The 21,094-nt window shown below is 43.5% G+C and overlaps 2 protein-coding genes and 2 pseudogenes across 2 annotated transcripts in view; 3 read left to right on the top strand and 1 right to left on the bottom strand.

Moving 5' to 3' along the window:
* LOC115692055 (uncharacterized) overlaps positions 1-21,094 on the top strand; it is a 59,786-nt gene that overhangs the window by 20,976 nt on the left and 17,716 nt on the right. The window lies entirely within an intron of this gene.
* Positions 2,132-4,607, top strand: LOC115692039 (trans-cinnamate:CoA ligase, peroxisomal-like). Its single transcript, XM_030618786.2, has 2 exons — positions 2,132-2,377; positions 2,776-4,607. Exons 1-2 carry the CDS (start codon positions 2,180-2,182, stop codon positions 4,345-4,347), a joined length of 1,770 nt encoding a protein of 589 aa, XP_030474646.1. The 5' UTR covers positions 2,132-2,179; the 3' UTR covers positions 4,348-4,607.
* Positions 10,475-13,893, bottom strand: LOC115692067 (protein DJ-1 homolog D-like; annotated as a pseudogene).
* On the top strand, positions 17,946-20,207 carry LOC115692051 (trans-cinnamate:CoA ligase, peroxisomal-like; annotated as a pseudogene).

A 21,094-nucleotide genomic window follows, 5' to 3' on the forward strand; every position in this document is an offset into this window, starting at 1 on the left:
TAATAACGCGGATAACTAAATTTTTCAAAAGTTGAATGTTACACGAATATGTAAATCGAGATCTAGACTCGAGGGTCGAGACATGCTAAACGGAGCAGGAGATTCCTATCTGACTCGGTGTTTTTGCAGTTTACAATTTCTCGTATCTAATGCCATTGGTGCAACTCAATTTCTCCGCAAATACCGTTGGTCTATGAGGTATCTATAAGTCTTTCTTCTTTCTGTTCAACAACTTGCATAGAATTCTTGGCAACAAGTAAACATTGTTTTCTCCATTCTTGGTCTCCGCACTAGTTCATAACTACGCTACAGTTGTAAATTTTAGAACCGACAACGACTTCCTATGTTTCTTTATGACACTATGGACCCTCATGTTTCCAGTATTGTATTTTCTTTCCGCTACATGAAGCCGATAGGAAGCACTATAGCCAACTGATTTGATACTGCAGCCTTCCTGGGTATTTTCTGGAACACCCTTTTGTTTATTTACTCATTTTTCTCCTTTCTTTTTTGCCCTTTTGGCTGCTCGGATCTGGAGAAACTTTTTCGTGATTTGCCGGCCAAGGCTAGCAGCGCCACCAAGAAATAAACTAAAACAAAAGAAAGACCCGATTACTTATTGACCATAAGGGTCACCAAACGAAAGACTTGCTCAAAAGAAAGACAGAGCCCGCGCCAACCCACCCCCCCCCCCCCCCCTGTTCATATTGTCGTGCGTGATTCCTCTTCGCTTGTTTTTGTCCGGTAGCTGCGGCTTCGGCTCTTCTCACGTTACCTAGGGCGTTTGACTTTCCATTAAGAAAAGCATGCTGTGTCATCTGGATCCCCGAAATGATGTGCCTCCATAGTAACCAGGATTAGAAAATGGAGCACCCACCCAGTACAATGAGAACTGCAGACAGATTCAGGAAAAAGAAAAACTAAAGTTTTCCGATCTTGAATCCCCCTGTTCATTGGAATATCGCGTTCACTCATTCCTCCATCGTCGATTAACAATGCAACAGGACCGCAAGTGGAACGTCAGTGACGTTGTGCTTCCATATGAACAAGTTATGCCAACTTCTCTAACCGAGTTCGTTCTGATCTCTATGTTGCAACCATCGGGTGTGAGCATGATTTAAGGAGATCAGAAGGCCACATAATGAGAAAGAGGAGCATACGGGAGGGGGAAAGACTTGCCCAAGGATGGGCTCAGCTTGCAGCCACAGCACGTGCCCGTGATTCTGGCCCTTAATCTGTTTCAAATGCGATGTATCCTAGACGAAGTACATCTAAATGCGTTTTCTTTTTTTTTCCTTCGTTTCAATATTGAATAATTCTACATAGCAAGCTTCATTGACACATAACAATATGAGAGTGGAAATAGCAAATAATTATAAAAGGAACCATGAGCTTATAGTGCATGATATCATGTAGAACACCTTTCAAGTCCCATGACTGGTTAAGTTTAGACCTTTGGTCTGTGCATGTGACCCAAACTCGGAGCAGTTTATATGTAACAAAAATTTAAACAATCCAAGTTGGGTGTCAAGAATTTCCATCCCCCCACCCCTTATAAAAAAGAAACTGTGAGCTTATTGTGCATGATCTCATGTAGAACGCATTTCAAGTCCCATGAACGATTAAGTTTAGGCCTTTGGTATGTGCATGTGACCCTAACTCGGAGTAGTTTATACGTAATAAAGATTTAAATAATCCAAGTCAAGTGTCGGGGATTCCCCCCGACTCTAGGGGTTTTACGAACCGGGTTGGCTAGGAGTATCTAGCTAGATCGATCGTCTTCTGGACCTCACGTTAGATCCGTGTGATCAATCTTAATTACAAGTGATGTAAAGATGGTGACGTATTTTTTACTAAACAATAAAGAAATGAGAGGCGCGGGTTACGGTGGTTGGGCTCGAGTCAAGCAGCCTAAACACGAAGTGTGAAAACTCCCCAAGAAGAAAATTCAGAAAAGAGGGACAAGGTCAACAGCGCTCTTCTTCGTCAAACTCGCAATGTCTCCGCAGCTGCTCCGTTAACTTCCACGATTTTCCCCCACTCTCTCTCTCTCTCTCTCTCTCCCTCTCTCTCTCTCTTCCCAAAAGTATTTGTCTATATAAACTCACCTCCCCCTCTCAAAAACCACACGCTCTCTCCAATCATCTCTCTCTCTCTCTCTCTCTCACACGCTTCAACAATGGATTGTCTCCCAAAATGCGGTGCGAACTTTGTGTCGCTCACCCCCCTCACTTTCCTGAAGAGGGCGGCCTCCGTCTACGCCGATCGCACGTCGGTCGTTTACGAGTCGACCCGCTTCACCTGGGGCCGGACATACGAGCGGTGTCTCCGTCTTGCCTCCTCCCTCCGCTCGCTCAATGTCGTCAAGAACGACGTGGTACGTATACCCTTTCGGACTGATTAAGCGCCTCCTCGTGCTTTCGAATTCGGGAAAAATATGACATAGCATTTAGCTCTTGAGCTTGTCCTCAGCACGACCACATCAGTAGAACGAGTGACATGAGTGGTTAAATTAGCACATCGTAAACGAGTTTGTTCCAAAGCTCTTTACAAGCCAGTTTTAGGATAACTTCTTTTTTTCTTTTTTTCTTTTTTTTTGGTTCTTGATAAGACGAAATATGCAACTTTTAAATATAGAACTAGGATGCTGACACGTGGATCTGCTTTATATGAGTAAAGCATATATGACCGCATTGAATAGATTCACTTTACTCTTGATTTAAAAAAAAAAGGGGTCTGGAATAACTCGATGCATGTCCTTATGTGCACATGCAGGTGTCTGTCCTGGCGCCCAACGTACCGGCCATGTACGAGGTCCACTTCGCCGTTCCGATGGCCGGCGCCATCCTCAACACCATCAACACCCGCCTCAACGCTGCCAACATCGCCACCATCCTCGTCCATTCCGGCGCCAAGGTCTTCCTCGTCGACTGCGAGTTCCTGCCGCTCGCCTGTGAGGCCCTCGCGATCCTCGCAGCCACTGGGTCCCGCGCCGGCCCCCGGGTCGTCGTCATCGACGACCTCAACTCACCTACCGGGGCCCGGCTTGGGGAGCTGGAGTACGAGGAGCTGGTCCTGCGGGGCGACCCGGCCTATGTTCCGGAGGAGGTCCGAGACGAATGGGACCCAATCGCCCTGAACTACACGTCCGGGACAACCTCGGCGCCCAAGGGGGTGGTGTACAGCCACCGGGGCGCGTACCTGAGCACCCTCAGCCTGATCCTCGGGTGGGAGATGCGGAGCGAGCCGGTGTATCTCTGGTCGCTGCCGATGTTCCACTGCAATGGGTGGACCTTCACGTGGGGTATCGCTGCCCGTGGCGGCACCAATGTGTGCCTCCGGAACGCCACCGCACCCAACATGTACCGGAACATCGCGGCGGAAGGTGTCACCCACATGTGCTGCGCCCCCATCATCTTCAACATCCTCCTGGAGGCCAAGCCCCATGAGCGCCGTGAGATCGCCGCCCCCGTGGAGGTCCTCACCGGCGGTGCCCCCCCGCCGGCGGCGCTGCTCCAGAAGGTGGAGTCGCTCGGGTTCCATGTCACCCACGCGTATGGGCTCACGGAGGCCACCGGACCGGCCCTCGTCTGCGAGTGGCAAGCCAGGTGGAACCGCCTGCCTGCGGCAGAGCAGGCGGAGCTCAAGGCCCGTCAGGGGATCAGCATACTGACGCTTGCCGATGTAGACGTCAAGCACTCGGAGACGATGAGGAGTGTCCCGCGTGACGGGAAGACCATGGGGGAGATCGTCCTCCGCGGGAGCAGCATCATGAAGGGATACTACAAGGACCCAGAGGCAACATCCAAGGCCTTCCGGGACGGGTGGTTTTTCACCGGAGACGTCGGCGTCGTCCACCCGGACGGTTACATGCAGATCAAGGACCGGTCGAAGGACGTGATAATCTCTGGCGGTGAGAACATAAGCAGCGTGGAGGTCGAGAGCGTGCTGTACCGGCACCCCCGGGTCCTGGAGGCAGCGGTGGTGGCGATGCCACACCCGCGGTGGGGGGAGAGCCCGTGCGCCTTTGTCACCGCCAAGAAGAATTCTGCCGGGAAAACGGACGACGTGAAGGAGGCGGAGATCATATCCTATTGCCGGAAGAACCTACCGCACTTCATGGTGCCGAAGAAGGTGGAGTTCATGGCGGAGCTGCCCAAGAATCCCACCGGAAAAGTACTCAAGACTCAGCTGAGGGCTGTGGCGAAGAACTTCGTCGTGTCGGAGAATAATAACGGCCCGTCCTCGTCCGACAAGAAGACGTCCAAGGAAGTCGCGATGACGAATTCGTCGCGATACGATCCCGGGACGCAAGAGCAACAGGTTCTTGCGTTGTCTCGCCTTTGAAGGGATATGAGGGAGACGTCGTCGTTTGGTCCTTGCGATGTCGAGTTGAGATTCGAATAAACACATGTACAGAGAAAAGAGAGAAGGAAGGGAGCGAGCGAGCGAGCGACAGCTTCTTCTTTTTTATTTTTCCCTTAGCAGTAATTTGAGTGAGACAAGTGGCTGGTTTTTCTTTCATTTACGTACAATTTACAAGATATCTGTAAACATTGAAGCTTTTCTCAATCGCCATTAATAGAAAAAAACGTTGTTAATCGAGATACTCCAGTTCTAACTCGACCGTCTAAACTTGTTTATATGCGTCAGATCCGATGCACCTAATTCTGAGGCGTTTCTATTTTGCAAAAGACATGCCAGATCCTATCGATTGAAATGCTAAGATGCTCGAACTCGACTCGATAAGCTACTCGAATAGCTCGAACTCGAGCTGTGCTGAAATTCGGCCAAGTCGATCTTGAATTTCAATGGAGTCGAGCCCGGAACGAACCGTGCGTAACACGACTCATCCCGCATCTCATGTTATCTACTCCCTCACTATATTCTCAGGTCCTCTCATGTATGCGCACACGTATTCCTTTACTTTATCTGAGCACGACGATTTCTCTACTAAGCCAGACAGGGCCGATGCATAAAGAAGACCTTCTCGTACCATCAAAGGATGTTTTATAATGACAATCGCTTCCAAAACGAGAATCATTCTCACTGATCTCCATTGTTTATCTGTCTTCTGCTTTTGTATAGGTAATAAGGTGGGGAAGATATCCCCCACTCGAGGGCCAGAAAAAGTAATAGAAAAGTCATAAACTTATTGTGCTTATGCCAACTGAGTTCTAAATATTTCAATTGTACCAATTTAGTCCTAAACATTTTCACATTTTGCCAATTGAGTCCATCAAGTCAATTTTGACCTGAAATTGTTGACGTGAACGTCAGCTGTCTTACATCGTACGGCCGGCGCTAATGTAGACATTTTCTAAAAAAAACTCTGAATTTTTTATTACTTTTTTTCTTTTTATAATAATATTTTTTTGAATTTTTTTGTTATTTTTTCTTTTCTTTTTTTTTGGACTAAGGGCCGGCACCGGCTATTGGCGAGAGCCGAGACACTCTCGCCATCCACAGGCAAGGGTTGGCACGCCTTAGCTGGATCTGGGCGAAGGGTCACGCGCCCTCACTGGCCAGTCCAAAAATAATAATAAAGAAAATAAAATAAAAAACAAAAAAATCAAAATATAATTAAAAAAATGTCATCATCAGCATGGGCCACACCACGTAGGATAGCCAACGTCCATATAAACGATTTCGAGCCAAAATTGGCTGGATGGACCCAAAAAAGCAAAAAAAAAAAAAAAAGAAGGAAAAGGGAAAAATTAAAAATTAAAAAAAATTAAAACTTGATTTTTTAAAAAATTAAAAAATATAAAAATAAAATTTGTTATATGAAAGAAAATGAGGTAAAAAAAGATAGAGAAAATGTTTTCTGCTTTCTAAAAAGCGGAAAAAAAATTTCCTCATTTTTTAAGGTATTTTTTTCATTGGTGGAAAATGTTTTTCATGACTAGTTATATTTTCCATAAAATGAACGTCAGAAAATCCAAAAAACGTTATCTTGAAAGTTATTTTTTTTGCAACAAACCGAGCTTAAGTCACCTGTGAACTTCGTAGATAAGCGGTATTATATTCGATACCTCTAATTACCATCACCAAGCGAGGAGATGGGTGATAAAGAAAACCTTATCCTCGTCATCATTATTGTCATTGCTTATCGGTTATTATGTCACTCGGAATCAATTATTATTCTTAGAATTTTTCGTAACAAAAGTCCAAATATCTACATTTTTGTGTCATAACTGAGTTCACCATGCATTGGAAAATGGCTTATAGGGGCATTACTTTCAAACAATTTAAAAGTTTTCATTTGCAAATCTTTCTGTTGGGGGACATTTCAAGGGTCTACCTCGATCTTCCTCGTGTCCTTTTGCGAAATGCGGAACCAATTGCCGACATCATTCTAAAACAAGTAAAGTGAAAGAGGCGTTGAATCGCACCCAAAAAACAAAAACAGGGGGGGGTGTCGGTTTGTGGGGTTGAATTGCACCGTGTTACGACATTTCTCACTTTACTTTGTTTATTAGTGGCAAAATCGACCGACCATGAGTAGACGCAACACTCCACAACAAATGAGATGAATCCCGGCAAAAGTATACTAAGGGCGTGAATGATAAATTTTATCTTCTCCGGCTTTATTTCTAGCTAAAAATAGAAAAATCTATTTATATTTCCCGAACGAGTTTCTGAGCAAAAAGTAGCGTTTGATAACAGTACAAAATTTCTGCTCTTGAAATAGAAATTCGTTTAGTAGGTTATTCTCAAATTTCTATTCCCGGCTGGCGGCGAGGGCGAGTACTAAAAGAGAGTTGTTATTTCTGTTTCTATTCCAAAAATGAGAAGTTGGAAATTTTAACTTCTCATTTCTATTCCAAATCTATTTCTTGGCTAAAAATTTGTCTCGGAAATAGAAAAATGAAATTATTTAACCAAACAGATTTCTATTCCAAACCTGTTCTCGGGAACAAAAAAATAGAAAAATAGAAAAACAAAATGGTTATCGTTTGCACCTTAAAAGTGCCAAAAATTTTATGTGGCACTCACTTTTTTTTTGGTAAGGAATGTGGCACTTACTTTAGTGCCACTGTTTAAAAAAAAGATCATTTAAGTGCTAAATTTGAATTGGATCGCCGGAAATCCAACATGACCATATTTTATTACTTTCTCCAACTGACGTGACTTGTTGGCGTGCCCAATCAGTATATAGAGCCTTAAACGATATTGTCTATAATGTTTGCCCCCAAAATATAAATCCTAAATCACAAATTGAAAGAAATTCCCCAATTCGAAACCCTAAATCGCCAATTCAATGAAACTCCCAAATCTCCGGCGAGGAGACGGGGATCAGATTTGAGTATGGAGATCACAGGAGCAACATTGTGGACTGGAATCGTCGAAGGAGGTAGTGCTGACCGGGGTTCGAGCACTTTAGCAATGGTGACCAAGAAATAGGGGAAAAGAGTGAACGAGAGGAATCACTCCGAGAGAGGAAATTCATGCTCAGCTCTGTGCGTGTAAGGGCGTGAATAAAATCATTTCTCTTCCCCGACCCCATTTCTCTTTTTCGGACGATTTTATGAGCAAAAAGTAGCGTTTGATAACAATACAAAATTTTTATTCCCACAACAAAAATTCAAATTTCTGTTCCCGTCGGCCGGCGAGCGGCGGCGGCGGATGGCCCGCGGGTGGCCGGCGGGTGGGCGACGGATGGTCGGTGAGCAGCGGCGGGCGGTGGCGGTTGGCCAACGAGCGGCGGCAGTGGGCGACGGCGGCAAACGGTTGGCGGGCGGAGGTGGCGGCGGAGGCCAGCGGCAAGTGGGCGGCGGGGGGCGGCAAGGGTGAGCAATAAAAGAAAGTTGTTATTTCTGTTTCTGTTCCAAAAATAGAAAAGTAGAAAAGTTTAACTCCTCATTTTTGTTCCATATTTATTTCCGGGACAAAATTTGTCCCGGGAATTAAAAAAAATGAAATTATTTTACCAAACGGATTTCTATTTCAAACTTGTTCTAGAGAACAAAAAAAAACAGAAAAAACAGGCAAATATAATGATTATTATTCGCGCCCTAAACGTGCTATGTTATGTGGTATAACCTATGGTGGTCGGCAATGGAGGATGAGCGGCGGCTACTGGTGATGAGAGATGGTGCGACTGAGAGGGGTTGAAGATGGAGAAGCCTCTGGAAATCGATTTTTCCGAAAGAGATTTTTCTGGCCATACAAAAATTTTCAAGTCCTTCCGTACCGATACTCTGTTTTCTGCTCTAAACATATGAGAGTTGCTGTGGCCGGTGATGGTGGACCAACGGTGGCTATTGGCGAAACGACAGTGACGGAGAAGGAAATCAATGGTGGATTGACGTCGTTTTTGCTCCTGGGAGTTGTGTGATGTTGTTTTAGGCCACGTCGGCTCATGTGACGCCGTTTTGCACGTCCATGTGGACTAGATTTTTAATAAAAATATATGAAGTCATATTAAAATTTTAATTATAACAGCCATGTAATCATTTTGATCGAAATTTCCGGACAGAGGCACTTAAGTGATCGTTTTTCTTTTTCTGATTTGGTACTTAAGTGAGCCAATGAAAACTTTTTGCACTAAAGTGCACGTTGTACGGAACTTTTGACATTTCTAGTGCCATTTTACCGATATATCTGCATTGGATATTACCCTAAAATATATATAAAAGCCCGGATGAAAAATTTGAAAATATTAATTTAACATGGACAAAGAAATTAACAAAAATGAGAAACTACAAGGAAAATAGAAAATTGCAACTTATTAAAAGCATAAATTTTGAATTGATATAGAACAATATCGGACGTGAAAAGATTGACCAATCCTGAATAAACGGACAATTAAAGTCTAATGAGAGTCGGTCTACACATGGCACATGGATCCGTCGTGAATTAAGAGGGATCATTAATCGCGTAAACTTGATTAGGGACCCGGGGAGAAGTCTCGATTTTCAGTAATTTTGTTTATACGATAATGTGGCATTACATGCATAGTATAAATAGTTGATGTGCGAAACCTTGGGGAGTGTTAGACGCAACCTAATACGGCTCGTGTTCAAATCATTTGATCCGGCGTAATGGAATTCGTTGCAAGAAATCTGGCTCGCTACGTTTCGGTGGCCTGAAAGCTCAGGAGTGCAACAGATAATATCAATGTCGTTGTCTTGCTGTCAACATCTGTACCGAACAGTTTCGTTTTTTCACGCGTACCATCATTGCACCCTGTATAATTGGTCCCAGAAGGGCGGAAAACATCCATATTACATAAATTTTGACAGAAATTGTCTAGATGTGATGGCGTACGGTACTGTACTGTCATTCATGTATAAAGTTGTCAACGATTCGGGTTGGATCGAGTATCCGCCCGTCCTGAACCGACCCGAACATGAAGATCGTATGTCCCTCGTGATGCTACCGTGGAGAACCTGAATCGATAAACGGGCCGGATCGGTTCGGCTCGGTCACGGCTTCGTTTCTCTTTCTCTGTTCTTGCCCACTTCACAGATAGTGGACGGTGATTCAACCCCCAATGATCATGGCAGATGAACAAGCACTTACCCAATTACCACCAGTACGCTAACAAATCATGTAGCTTTAAATCGATTGGGGGCAACGTTAAGTGGCTTCTCTTTCGAGCGACAGCATCGCACACGCAATCGTGCAGAATAAAGGCGGAATCTTTGATGTTGGGGTCAGATATTGGTGATCAGAAACGGGCCAAAGGCGAGGGCGACGTTAGCTGCAGATGCAGACTCATGATGATCGCCCTCCGCAGTGACTCGAGACAGATATTGTTGGAGAAATATATGATTTGTCTCGAGATTCCGATTCTAATTACAAGGATTCGGGACTAATTGATTTGGTCAATCGAGATATTATAGGAAATTGTATCATGTTTATTCTTTCTTTGATTCCCTTTTGTATTATAAATATCAGTATGTACATGTACAGAAGATGCAATATAAGAAAACAATTTTCCAATCTCTACATTTTACATTTTCTGTCAGATATTTTGAGAAAAGTTAATGCTAACCAAGATCCATTGTTCTTCTGTAGGACAGAGATTTTTGAAATGATGGTCCAACGATATTTATAGAGTTCACCATCTGAGTGAGAAAGACAGTGATTTTTATGCGGATGAGTGATTACATTGCTTGGAGAACCGAATTCTCCTATCAATCAATCTGTCTTTCAATGTATAAAAGAAACTCATACGTTGTCAACAAACCGTATTTAGAAAAATCATTGCGTTCCAATATCGAATGCCCATTAAACGAAGTGAGTGCCTTGACGAGCACCAAACTTCGGCCAAGGCAGCATCGAAGATGTCGTACATTGCCGCGGATGAACCGGGTCACAGAGAATCCATATTCAAGTTTAGACTCCATTGAAATGTGGAATGACTAAAAAAATACCAATGGTGAAGCAATGATCGATCGGATCTAGTCAATGCGACGGTTTTCCTCTGCAAATCAATCTGGCAACATACCACCGAAACCGCAGAGCCAATAAATCGCCGAGTCACACGGACTTAATTTTGCATCAAATGTAACAGAAAATTTCTCGGTGCAAAACTCTGTGAACATACAGGCTGCGTACTGTTTCCAAGCGACTCTCACAAAACACAGACCTCTCTCTTACTTCTTTCTTACAGCCAGCAAGGAAGTGGATTCTATGACAGTCTATTTGATACATGTACAGGCAGGAACAGCAGCTAGAAAGTTACCCTTGTACCCAGCAATGCCATCAACTGAGAAATGAACTCCGGATGACCAGGCCAAGCCACTCCCGCGACCAATTTTCATCGGTGAAGCAAGGATAGATCGGATCAGGTTCTAACCATGTGGCACCTTACAGCACAAGGTTGAGCTTCACAGAAAGATATGCCATACATTTCTTCCCCTGTAACAAATCATGATAATTATACCCGTTATACCTTTAGTGATCTCAAGATACAATAACAAAAAATTCAACTTTAGGATATTTTCATGTCAATTGCTAAAATTCAACAAGGCCACACGTTCCACTTGCTCTCTTTTTATTTCATGCATATCACATTTTATCACCACCAATCTGTTGAACAGCCTTGTAATTTTACAAGTTGATGTAGCAGATAAGGGACATGTGCATATCCTCGTGACTTTTTCTGATATATTCTAACTTAGTACCAAATTGAAATATGAAACAATCACTGACAACAAGAGTTGCAAATAAATAATGGCCATCACAAGAAGTACCTCAAAGTTATTATGGATTCTCACTAGACTAACGATTTCATACAGAATCTCCTAAAGCTGCTACCTGATAACATGTTAAACGACAGTTTTGTCCCATTACTAATATCAGGAAACCACCTTGAGAACACCAGCAGCGCATAGAATCTGCTGCCCGTGGCAAATGGAGGCTACTGGCTTCTTGGCCTCCATGAAATGCTTAGCTAGATCAATCACTTGCCATCCAAGGCCGAATATTGTGGTGCACGACCTCCAGGGATGACAAGGACATCATAACTTGAGGCGTCTAAACCTTCAAAGTCGAGCTGTAAGAGCAAAATCATGGCCAAGTTTCTAGCTGTAAGTCTTGTCACCTTCAAAATCATGAACTGCAGTTGGGCAAGTGCCGCCAATCTTCTTCTTGGGGCAGACTGCATCAACATGGCACCCTAGAGGTTGAAGAGACTGAAAAATGGTATATTTACCTCATAATCTTCCATGTAATCCTGTATAATCAACCACGCGGAAAAGGTTCTATCCAATTTCGTTTAAACTGTATGGTCTAATGACATGTTAAGTGGGAGCAAGCTCAGTAGGAAACAAACCCCCTAAAGTTTAAGCAAAAGCACAACTACTTACAATGTCCTCTTAGCTCCCTTTCAGATAAAGCTTGAATTCAACTATATGAGCATGTAACTCATTGTGCCTATTTAGTCATTCTTTGACTATAAAATGAATTTTATCAGTCAAATAGCAGAAGAATAAACGAAGTGCTTCGATGAACCATCCATGTTGAATAAGCATGAGTATCGTGTCCTTGACAGTCTCAACCTGGAATTCAATAGATTAACCAGCCACTTCGAACAAGGACAACTAACCCTGTCAATCATGGAATCACCTAGAACAGAGCAACAGAATGGCGGTAATTGACCGACTAATTAAATGGAACTGAACCGGATTCAACTGACTATCTGAACTGCTATCTTAAAATAAATAGTTAACCCTAGGCAAGCTAGCACCAATTCATTGCCAAATATATTACCCTTGGGAAATATTTTCACGAGTCATAATTAACAGATTTCTTTGCTTTTCATGATAACTCAAATACTACTGAGGCATCTGTAGCATCAGTTCAGACAAGGACACCAGTAAATTCAACTAACCATCCATACTTAATGCACCAATATAAGCAGGTCGATAAAACGTGTTACAACCTAAAACAACACACTCTGCATTTTAGCCATAACAAACACTCTTGAAAAACCAGAAGCTCTAATTTGACAGCCAAACAAAGTGGACCCAAAAAGAAAATCAATGGATTAATTTCTTTGAAAAACACATCTCAGACAGTATTCTCCGAGCACATTCCATACTGAAATGGAAGAGGTTAGGAAGTATCCAGCGATCCATAGCAGAGAAGGAGATATACAGGCCATTGCTACCCAAATGTTCAGTAAAATCTCAACACATACCCCACAGAGAAACAAAATCTGTTTTTCTGACCCAGTATTGCTGCCGCCCAGAGCCTTTACAAAAGACTGGTGAACTCAGGGTGTCCAGTGTATGCAACCCCAGTCGGTAGATTACCATCATTAATACAGAGTGACATGCTTTAAGGTTCAACCCAGTGAGCACCAGCAGCAATCAGTACAGGTCCCACAGGAGGGAATGCAGTGCACTTGCGACCTTTAACAACATCTGCAGCAACCAATATTAATTGGCCATGACAAATAGAGGCAATTGGCTTTCCAGCATGAGAAAATTTGCTGACCATGCCTAGAACAGACTGATCCATCACGAGATACTCCGGAGATCGTCCTCCTGGTATGACTAGGCCATTGTATTCACTGAATTCGATTTCAGTGAATATGGCATTTAACGTAAAATTGTGCCCCAGAGACTTGGAATAAGTCTGCAGAAGGTAAAAGGGAAAAAGGAAAAGCTCAGAACGGAGTAACTAATGCCTGCAGAGGAAGAAAAGATGAACCACTCAGCTCTCTAATTGCTCAATGGAGACGAAAGATGATATGTAAGCAACAAAAAAAATCTCTGAGGCTTAAAGTCTGATACGTAAATTATCAAATGTTGCCGCATGGTTTCTCCTAAATACACATTACAAAAGAATTACATGAGCATTTTAAAATGTTAGTATAAATAGATGTCCAGATTACATTGTTTACTTTCTTTTGCTGACCAAGTCTAGAACAGATCGATCCATCGCGAGATACTCCGGAGCTTGTCCTCCTGGTATGACTAGGCCATTATATTCACTGAATTTGATTTCAATGAATGTGGCATTTGACGTAAAATTGTGCCCCCCCGGAATAAATCTGCAAAAGGTAAAAACCATCAAATTGGATAAAGATGACGAGCTCAGCAAATATAGCAGAAATATCAAGAGTGAGAGGCGTTGGCGTTGCTGTTACTCTTTTTTCGGCCATCAGCAGCCCATCCTTAGATATCATTCATTTTTCGCAACGCCCTCTTTACAGGCTATCCTCCTGCTTCCTTGCCGTTCTTCAACCATCACTTCCACTCCCTTGGACTTACATGAATGTCAAATGCTCGCCTAACGAAACAGGCCACTCCACTCCATGATTGCTTCCCCCGATCAAAGTTGTATGCGAATTTTCAGTCATCTGTGCTCTCCTTGACAAGTGTGGGATTCCGAGCCAACTGCCCTCTCTTAGCAACACTTTCTTTCGCCCACTAGTTTCTCTTTTTGTTGAAATCGTGGAAGCAGATTTATTCTTAGCATCTGGCCATACAACTTGGGAAACTTGCTTTGATACCATTCATCACAGGCCGAAACTTTCGTTGTCGAGGACGAGCCTATGCGGTACCTGGTGAGCCGGGACACTAGGCTAGCCGTCCCTCGATAGATTGTTTCCAAGGACAATTTGACGAGTTGCATCCTTATAATTAACTGTGTCACACACAATTTAGCTCAGGCACCCAGTCTCTCAAGCAAGACTTATAGATTACTTTAGCACAACAATTAGTTTAGGCCTGTCATAGCCATCATCAAGAGAGTAGCATGAGCTCCCGACAAGTCTGCACATCAGAGACAAACCCCGCCTTCATAAATCCTTTAAAAATGACCTTATTTCGGATTTCTAGCACGAACACCATGGCCCCAATCCCACAAACAAATTATGTCAACCCTTTTCCATCTCTCACACTAAACTCCGCTGCCATAAAGCCCCACTGTTCAAGCGACAAGGGTAAGTGAGAAATTAAGCCTTGACAATAAGATACAAGTAAATTAGAAAATTCATTGGACTTTCTTATATCCCAACATCTGTTAAAAAAGAGTCATATATAATAGTAGATAACAATATATGCAATTTAAAAGAGTGTTTGACCTAGGATGGAGTTGGAATAGAAATTAAAAAGAATCAAATACTAATTAAAAAGACAAAAGAAGGCCCTAATCGACCAGCTGATTGGAACAATCCTTGTCACCGCAACCACCATAAAGATGGTTATTTGTGCTTTTTGTAAAAATGAATATTCCTTAGTTTTTCTTTCGGATTTAATAGGATAATTTCACCCAACGCGAAGAGCTCGAAAGAGCAATCCACGTTTTCTTCACAATTTATATGGGTTTATCCATCTTAAGCGTATAATTTGATGTTGGCTAGCAATATCACTTAGAGAGAGGTGAAAAAGTGATTTCAATAAACTTGACAAATTATTGCGAAATTAAAACAGCCAAGTTTAATATATGTATGACCGAGTAAATAGAGTGTAGATATAAGCACAAATTGGTTATATCAAGTAGTGTAGTGCAATGCTTTTATCACGTAGTAAGTGAATATGATTGGAGAGATAGAGAATAATGCACGATAACTTATAGTGGTTCGCCTTGGTGTAAGCTTACGTCAACTCTCCCACACTAGACTATTGGCTTGATTCCACTAGAAATTTCTTCAAGTTGCAGTAGAATGTGCCACTATTGCTCAAGCACTTCTCCTCGAAGTTGTTGATGCTTATACCCAAGCTAATAGAACTCACTATTCACACCTAAGCACAAACTATATTGCTACCAACACTCCTCGAAATATTACAAATTTAAAGCTCACAGGAGACAATGTAAAGCTCTCTCTATATTTGGATTTTATGAACTCTTGATCTATCTCTCTCTTCGGCGTCTTGATCTTTTTTTATACTCCTCAGCATCTAAACTTCTCGTTGGACAATCGGATCAATCTCCAAACTAACCGTTGGACAATTGTTGAGAAGATTAGGATAGCCGTAGGGGTTGATCAATTAGAGATGCCATTGATTTGGTCACTCATACAATCAAATCTTTGGTTTCCAAAAATGGAGTGGCTCCGCTATGGAAAGTATCTTGCCTTCAGGATGACGGTCAATCAATCAAGATATCTTGCGTGATTAGATAAATCGCATATATAGTCTTTAAGACTATCAATCAATATCTTATAATTTAGGAATCCATACCAGATTACAAGCTGTTAAGGAATGAGATTAAATATCTCAAAATAATAATTTTGAAGTTCGTAGTTTGAGTATTCTACTTATATCTAGCTTTCGTAGTATTCAACTGATATCCACTCAATACACTACTGATATCTACTCAATATGTTGATCATATCCACACAATTTTTTTGATGATATTCATGCAATACCCTATGTTACCCTGTTGATTTTCAAGCAATAGATACATCGGGCGTCCTGGTTAAATTCAAGCTTTGCAGTTATATCAGACTTCTGCTGATATCAAGTTAACACAAGTTTCCAACTTCTGGTCCTTTCAAATATATTGGCAATCGTGATTCTACCTCAATGTTCACCTATCCATAGTACCTTCAAGCTTTACTGAGCCCCTCATTCTAGGCTTGTTCACATCCTACTCAGGTACCTCCAGCTTGTAGACACTTCTACGCTCAATGCTTTGTTCACCATTAATAGAATAGTGTATTCCTCATCAAGACATCATTTGCATAACGGATTGTGCATCTTTCACCTGGTTACTCAACCATTAAACACATTAGCAGACTTTAATTATTTTGTCATCTTCAAAATATCATAAGAGATTTTCCCAACATAATCAAATGTCGAATGTGCACATATGTTCATATGTGTGTGTATATATATTATGATGAATTCATAGTAGGACAACCAACAAGCCCTAAAGACTCGAGCTTGTGATGACAAATGGCCTAGCCAAGAGTGCCCTATTCTACAAACGGGCCTATCAATAACCTACCAAACGGCAACTGAATAGTGTCTGATGACCACAAATCTGACGGCGTCCGGCTTGCTTATCATCACTACCTTGAGCTAGGGGCTGGGCCATAGCCTCATTACCAATCACAATGAGTCCACATCTCTCTTATGTGCAATATTCAGGAGTTATATTCGCAGCACTTACAAAAAAGATATATTTCATCATTGTTTCACTGCATTATCATGTGTTGATTTAACGAGGTATGAGAAGCCCACTCGACAAGCTCATGCACCGAAGCGCTTGCAGTCTGGCATGATCGAGAAGCATGATCAACAAAACAGTATGGAGGTCCTTGATGAGTGCGTCGATGCGCCAATGGGTGTCACGGACTTTAGCGGTCCATGCCCGCTTTCGTAGTCTTTCCATTTGGCTCGCTCCTGATTGCGACATCCACATTGATTTTTGTTGTTGGTCTTGTTGGCATTATCATGTCAAGTTATGACTTCGTGTCCCTCGACACCATTCTAGATCCTTGGCTTGCTCAGCCGCTGTCATCCAACTAGGAGGACCTGATGGACAAGGACGCCTCGGAGGACAAGGATGAGCCCGCTGGGGTTGTTGTTGAAGCATTGGTCCAGACGAAGGTGCTCGAGCTCATGGTCCAGATTTTACGGTTCAGTAGTCCAGTCCTTGCTGCATTTAATGGTGATGCCGGAGAAAGTGTAGAGAAGTAGGAGGCAACACAAGTGAGAACTTTAATGGATAAGACGCTCGCTACTCGTAGATAATTAACCTAAGAGATAAGAGCAATACAAAAAATCCTTCTTGTTCTCAAGCCAAAGGCTCAATTAAGTTTTGAATCAAATAAGTCTTGCTCTATTATTCATTATAGCATGCTTATATAGATGAGCATGGAACAGCCCTCCAAGCATGAGTAATTACTAAGACTCTTCGGAAAGACAAAGAGACTCATAGGAAAGACAAACAACATTTACCAAAAAACAATCAAAAATAAATAAAGACTCTAGAAACTTGAACAACATTAACTAGACTTAGAAAATATATGAGAATTAAATGTAACCGATTGAAGATCTTCATGATTTTACCATTTTCAAAGTGGTTGAATTAATGGCCTTCATCTTTTCAAGGAACCGAATTGCCTTTGGTATGCCGTAATCAATGAGTCGACTTGGAATCAACAACTTGTCGAGTTGATCGATGAGATCGACAACTCGTCGACTTCAATGGAATGCTCCGGCATCAAATGGTGATATTGATATATGGTTGTGCAGTCTAGTCCTAGAGCATGGTATGCTTTGGGCTAGTCATCAATATCGGACCGGTGAAGGAGAATTCTACTTGGCTAAACATGGAGCATCTCGGCTTAATTGTAGAATGCTATCTCTGTCAATGGTATTAACAGTTGGTGCGAGTTTGGCAATCTGTAGTTGTTGGACAAAGTGCTGAAGGTTAACTTGTGCTGGAGAAATTATCTTAGTAGTAAATAAAATGTTTGGTGAGCCGTCCTATATAAGTGCTCTACTTAAACTGATCGTGTGGCGCGACAGGCCTTCCTCGTGTTGGAAAGAGCAATGGATTGCACGGAGGATCCTTTCTTTCCCATATATAAAGTAACCCTCCCTCTCAAAACCACATACACAGAAGCACGCGCACACAATGGATTGCCTCCCAAAATGCGAAGCAAGCCACGTGTCGCTCACCCCCCTCACTTTCCTGAAGAGGGCGGCCTCCATTTACGCCGATCGTAATTCCGTCGTTTACGAGTCCCACTCGATTCACCTGGGGCCAGACCCATGAGCGGTGTCTCCGTCTCGCCTCCTCTCTCCGCTCCCTCAACGTCGTCAAGAATGACGTGGTATGTATATCGTTTCAAATAACTAAGCGTCTCAAAGTTTCAATCTAGAAAGATGAAATCGCATTCGGCTCATGAGTTTGTCAATCTGCGGTACAAATGACATGTGTGGTCAAACCAGCGCATCCTAAATAAGTCTGCTTTAAAGCTCTTTGTAAGCCTGGATGACTTTTGTTTTTGTTCCGTTCTTGGTAAGAAGAAATTTGAAATTTTCAGGTATGGAAAGGATGTTGACACGTGGGTGTACTTCAAATATAGCACGCAAGCATCTGACTGCATAGAATAAAGTTTTTTCACTTAACCTTGATTAGAAAAAGGGTCAGGCCGGGAATAACTGGATGCTTGTCCTTGGGTGTAATGCAGGTGTCTGTCCTGGCTCCCAACGTACCAGCCACGTACGAGGTCCACTTCGCCGTTCCGATGGCCGGCGCCATCCTCAACACCATCAACACCCGCCTCAGTGCTGCCAACATCACCACCATCCTCGGCCACTCCGAAGCCAAGGTCTTCCTCGTCGACTGCGAGCTCGTCCCACTCGCCCGCAAGGCCCTTGAGATCCTCGCAGCTGCCTCTGAATCCCGTGCTGCCCCCCAGGTCGTCGTCATTGCCGACATCGACTCACCGACTGGGGTCTGGCTCGGCGAGCTGGAGTATGAGGAGCTCGTCCGGAGTGGCGACCCTGCATATGTCCCTGAGGAGGTCCGAGACGAGTGGGACTCGATCACACTGGACTACACGTCCGGGACAACCTCGGAGCCCAAGGGGGTGGTGTACAGCCACCGCGGTGCGTTCCTGAGCACTCTCAGCCTGATCCTCGGGTGGGAAATGGGGAGTGACCTGGTGTACCTCTGGTCGTTGCCGATGTTCCACTGCAATGGGTGGACCTTCACACGGGGCATCGCCGCCCGTGGCGGCACCAACATGTGCCTCCGGATCGCCACCGCACCCAACATGTACCGGAACATTGCGGCACACGGTGTCACCCACATGTGCTGCGCCCCCATCATCTTCAACATCCTCCTTGAGGCCAAGCCCCACGAGCGCCATGAGATTGCCACCCCCGTGGAGCTCCTCGTAGGTGGCGCCCCCCCACCGGCGGGGCTGCTCCAAAAGATGGAGTCGCTTGGGTTTCACATCACCCATGCGTATGGGCTCACGGAGGCCACCGGGCCGGCCCTCGTCTGCGAGTGGCAGGCCAGGTGGAACCGCCTACCAGCGGCAGAGCAGGCAGAGCTCAAGGCCCGCCAGGGGATCGGCATTCTGACACTCGCCGACGTTGATGTTAAGCACTCAGAGACGATGAGGAGTGTCCCACGTGACGGGATGACTACAGGGGAGATCGTCCTCCGGGGAAGCAGCATCATGAAGGGTTACTGCAAGGACCCGAAGGCCACGTCCAAGGCCTTCCGGGACGGGTGGTTCTTCACAGGAGACGTCGGTGTCGTCCACCCCAGACGGTTACTTAGAGATCAAGGACCGGTCGAAGGACGTGATAATCTCTGGCGGCGAAAACATAAGCAGCGCGGAGGTCAAGAGCGTGCTGTACCGGCACCCCCAGGTCCTGGAGGCGGCGGCGGCGGTGATGCCACACCCGTGGTGGGGGGAGAGCCCATGCGCCTTGGTCGCCGTCAAGAAGAACTCGGCCGGGAAAACGGACGACGTGAAGGAAGCGGAGATCATATCCTATTGCCGCAAGAACCTTGCACACTTCATGGTGCCGAAGAAGGTGGAGTTCATGGCGGAGCTGCCCAAGAATCATACCGGAAAGATACTGAAGAGTCAGCTGAGGGCGGTGGCGAAGAGCTTGGTCGTGTCGGATAATACTAATGGCCCGCCGTCATCCGACAAGAAGACGTCCGAGGAAGTCGCGACGGGTTTGTCGCAATACGATCCCGAGAAGCAAGAGCAACGGGTTCTTTCCTTTTCCTCGTCTCGCCTTTAAAGATCTTTGAGCGAGACGTTGTCTTCTTTTTTCTTCCATTTTTTCGCTTTTTCGGTTGAAATTCTGTCTCCTATCACAATAGCAAATTAATTCATTTCAAATAAACTATAAATCTCGTCCTGTAAATAACTATATTAATTAAATATTATTATTTTTTTAATTATTGTATAAACTAAACTCATCTTCACATCATATGATTCTAAAACTGTATTATTAGCTCTTCTGAACCTTCTGACTTAAGTGCATAGTATTTTAATTTCGCATTTTCATAATACGGACGCAATAGGTGTAAACTATACATGTTTTATTTTTGCGTGGTAATTAATTGTATTTTTGTGTTTATTATGTATGTATTTGTTTTGATCGGGTATGTATGTACACGCTCTTCTTAGCCAATGAATCAGTTATTTTTATTTTATTTTTGTTTTTGGTTTAAGCAGTCGGGTAGTGTTCGGAACGGCTTTCACGCACCTCGTCCGGTCCGTCTCTCTAGACGATCTTAGAGGCACACTCCCTACATCAGTTTGGCACTTTCAAGATTTTACTCTTCGAAATGCTCCCAACAAGATTTGAATTTAAAATCGTAAGGAAAGAAGAAAATGCTTTTGCCATCTAAGTCAATACTTAATCGCCATGCATCATTTATAAACTATTTACATGTATTCTGTTTGGAATAACAGATACCATACCAAAGATCTTTTCGATCATTTGAGTCCAAGAGATAATCCGTTCAAACATACCATGAAAGTGTCCTATTCTCCTTAAATTCAAAGTTTTACATAGATGTCCAACCTTACTCAGCTATTTATTTGTTGGGGATATGTTCACCGGTAGTCCTATAACTTGGCACAAAAGTGCAATTAAGTTCTAAAACTTACAAAAAGTGCAATCAAGTCCTAAAA

This window comes from Syzygium oleosum, unplaced genomic scaffold (assembly GCF_021117445.2).
Source record: "Syzygium oleosum isolate NSW1041296 unplaced genomic scaffold, Sole_v2.1 Sole_v2.02, whole genome shotgun sequence".
NCBI classification, from domain to species: Eukaryota; Viridiplantae; Streptophyta; class Magnoliopsida; order Myrtales; family Myrtaceae; genus Syzygium; species Syzygium oleosum.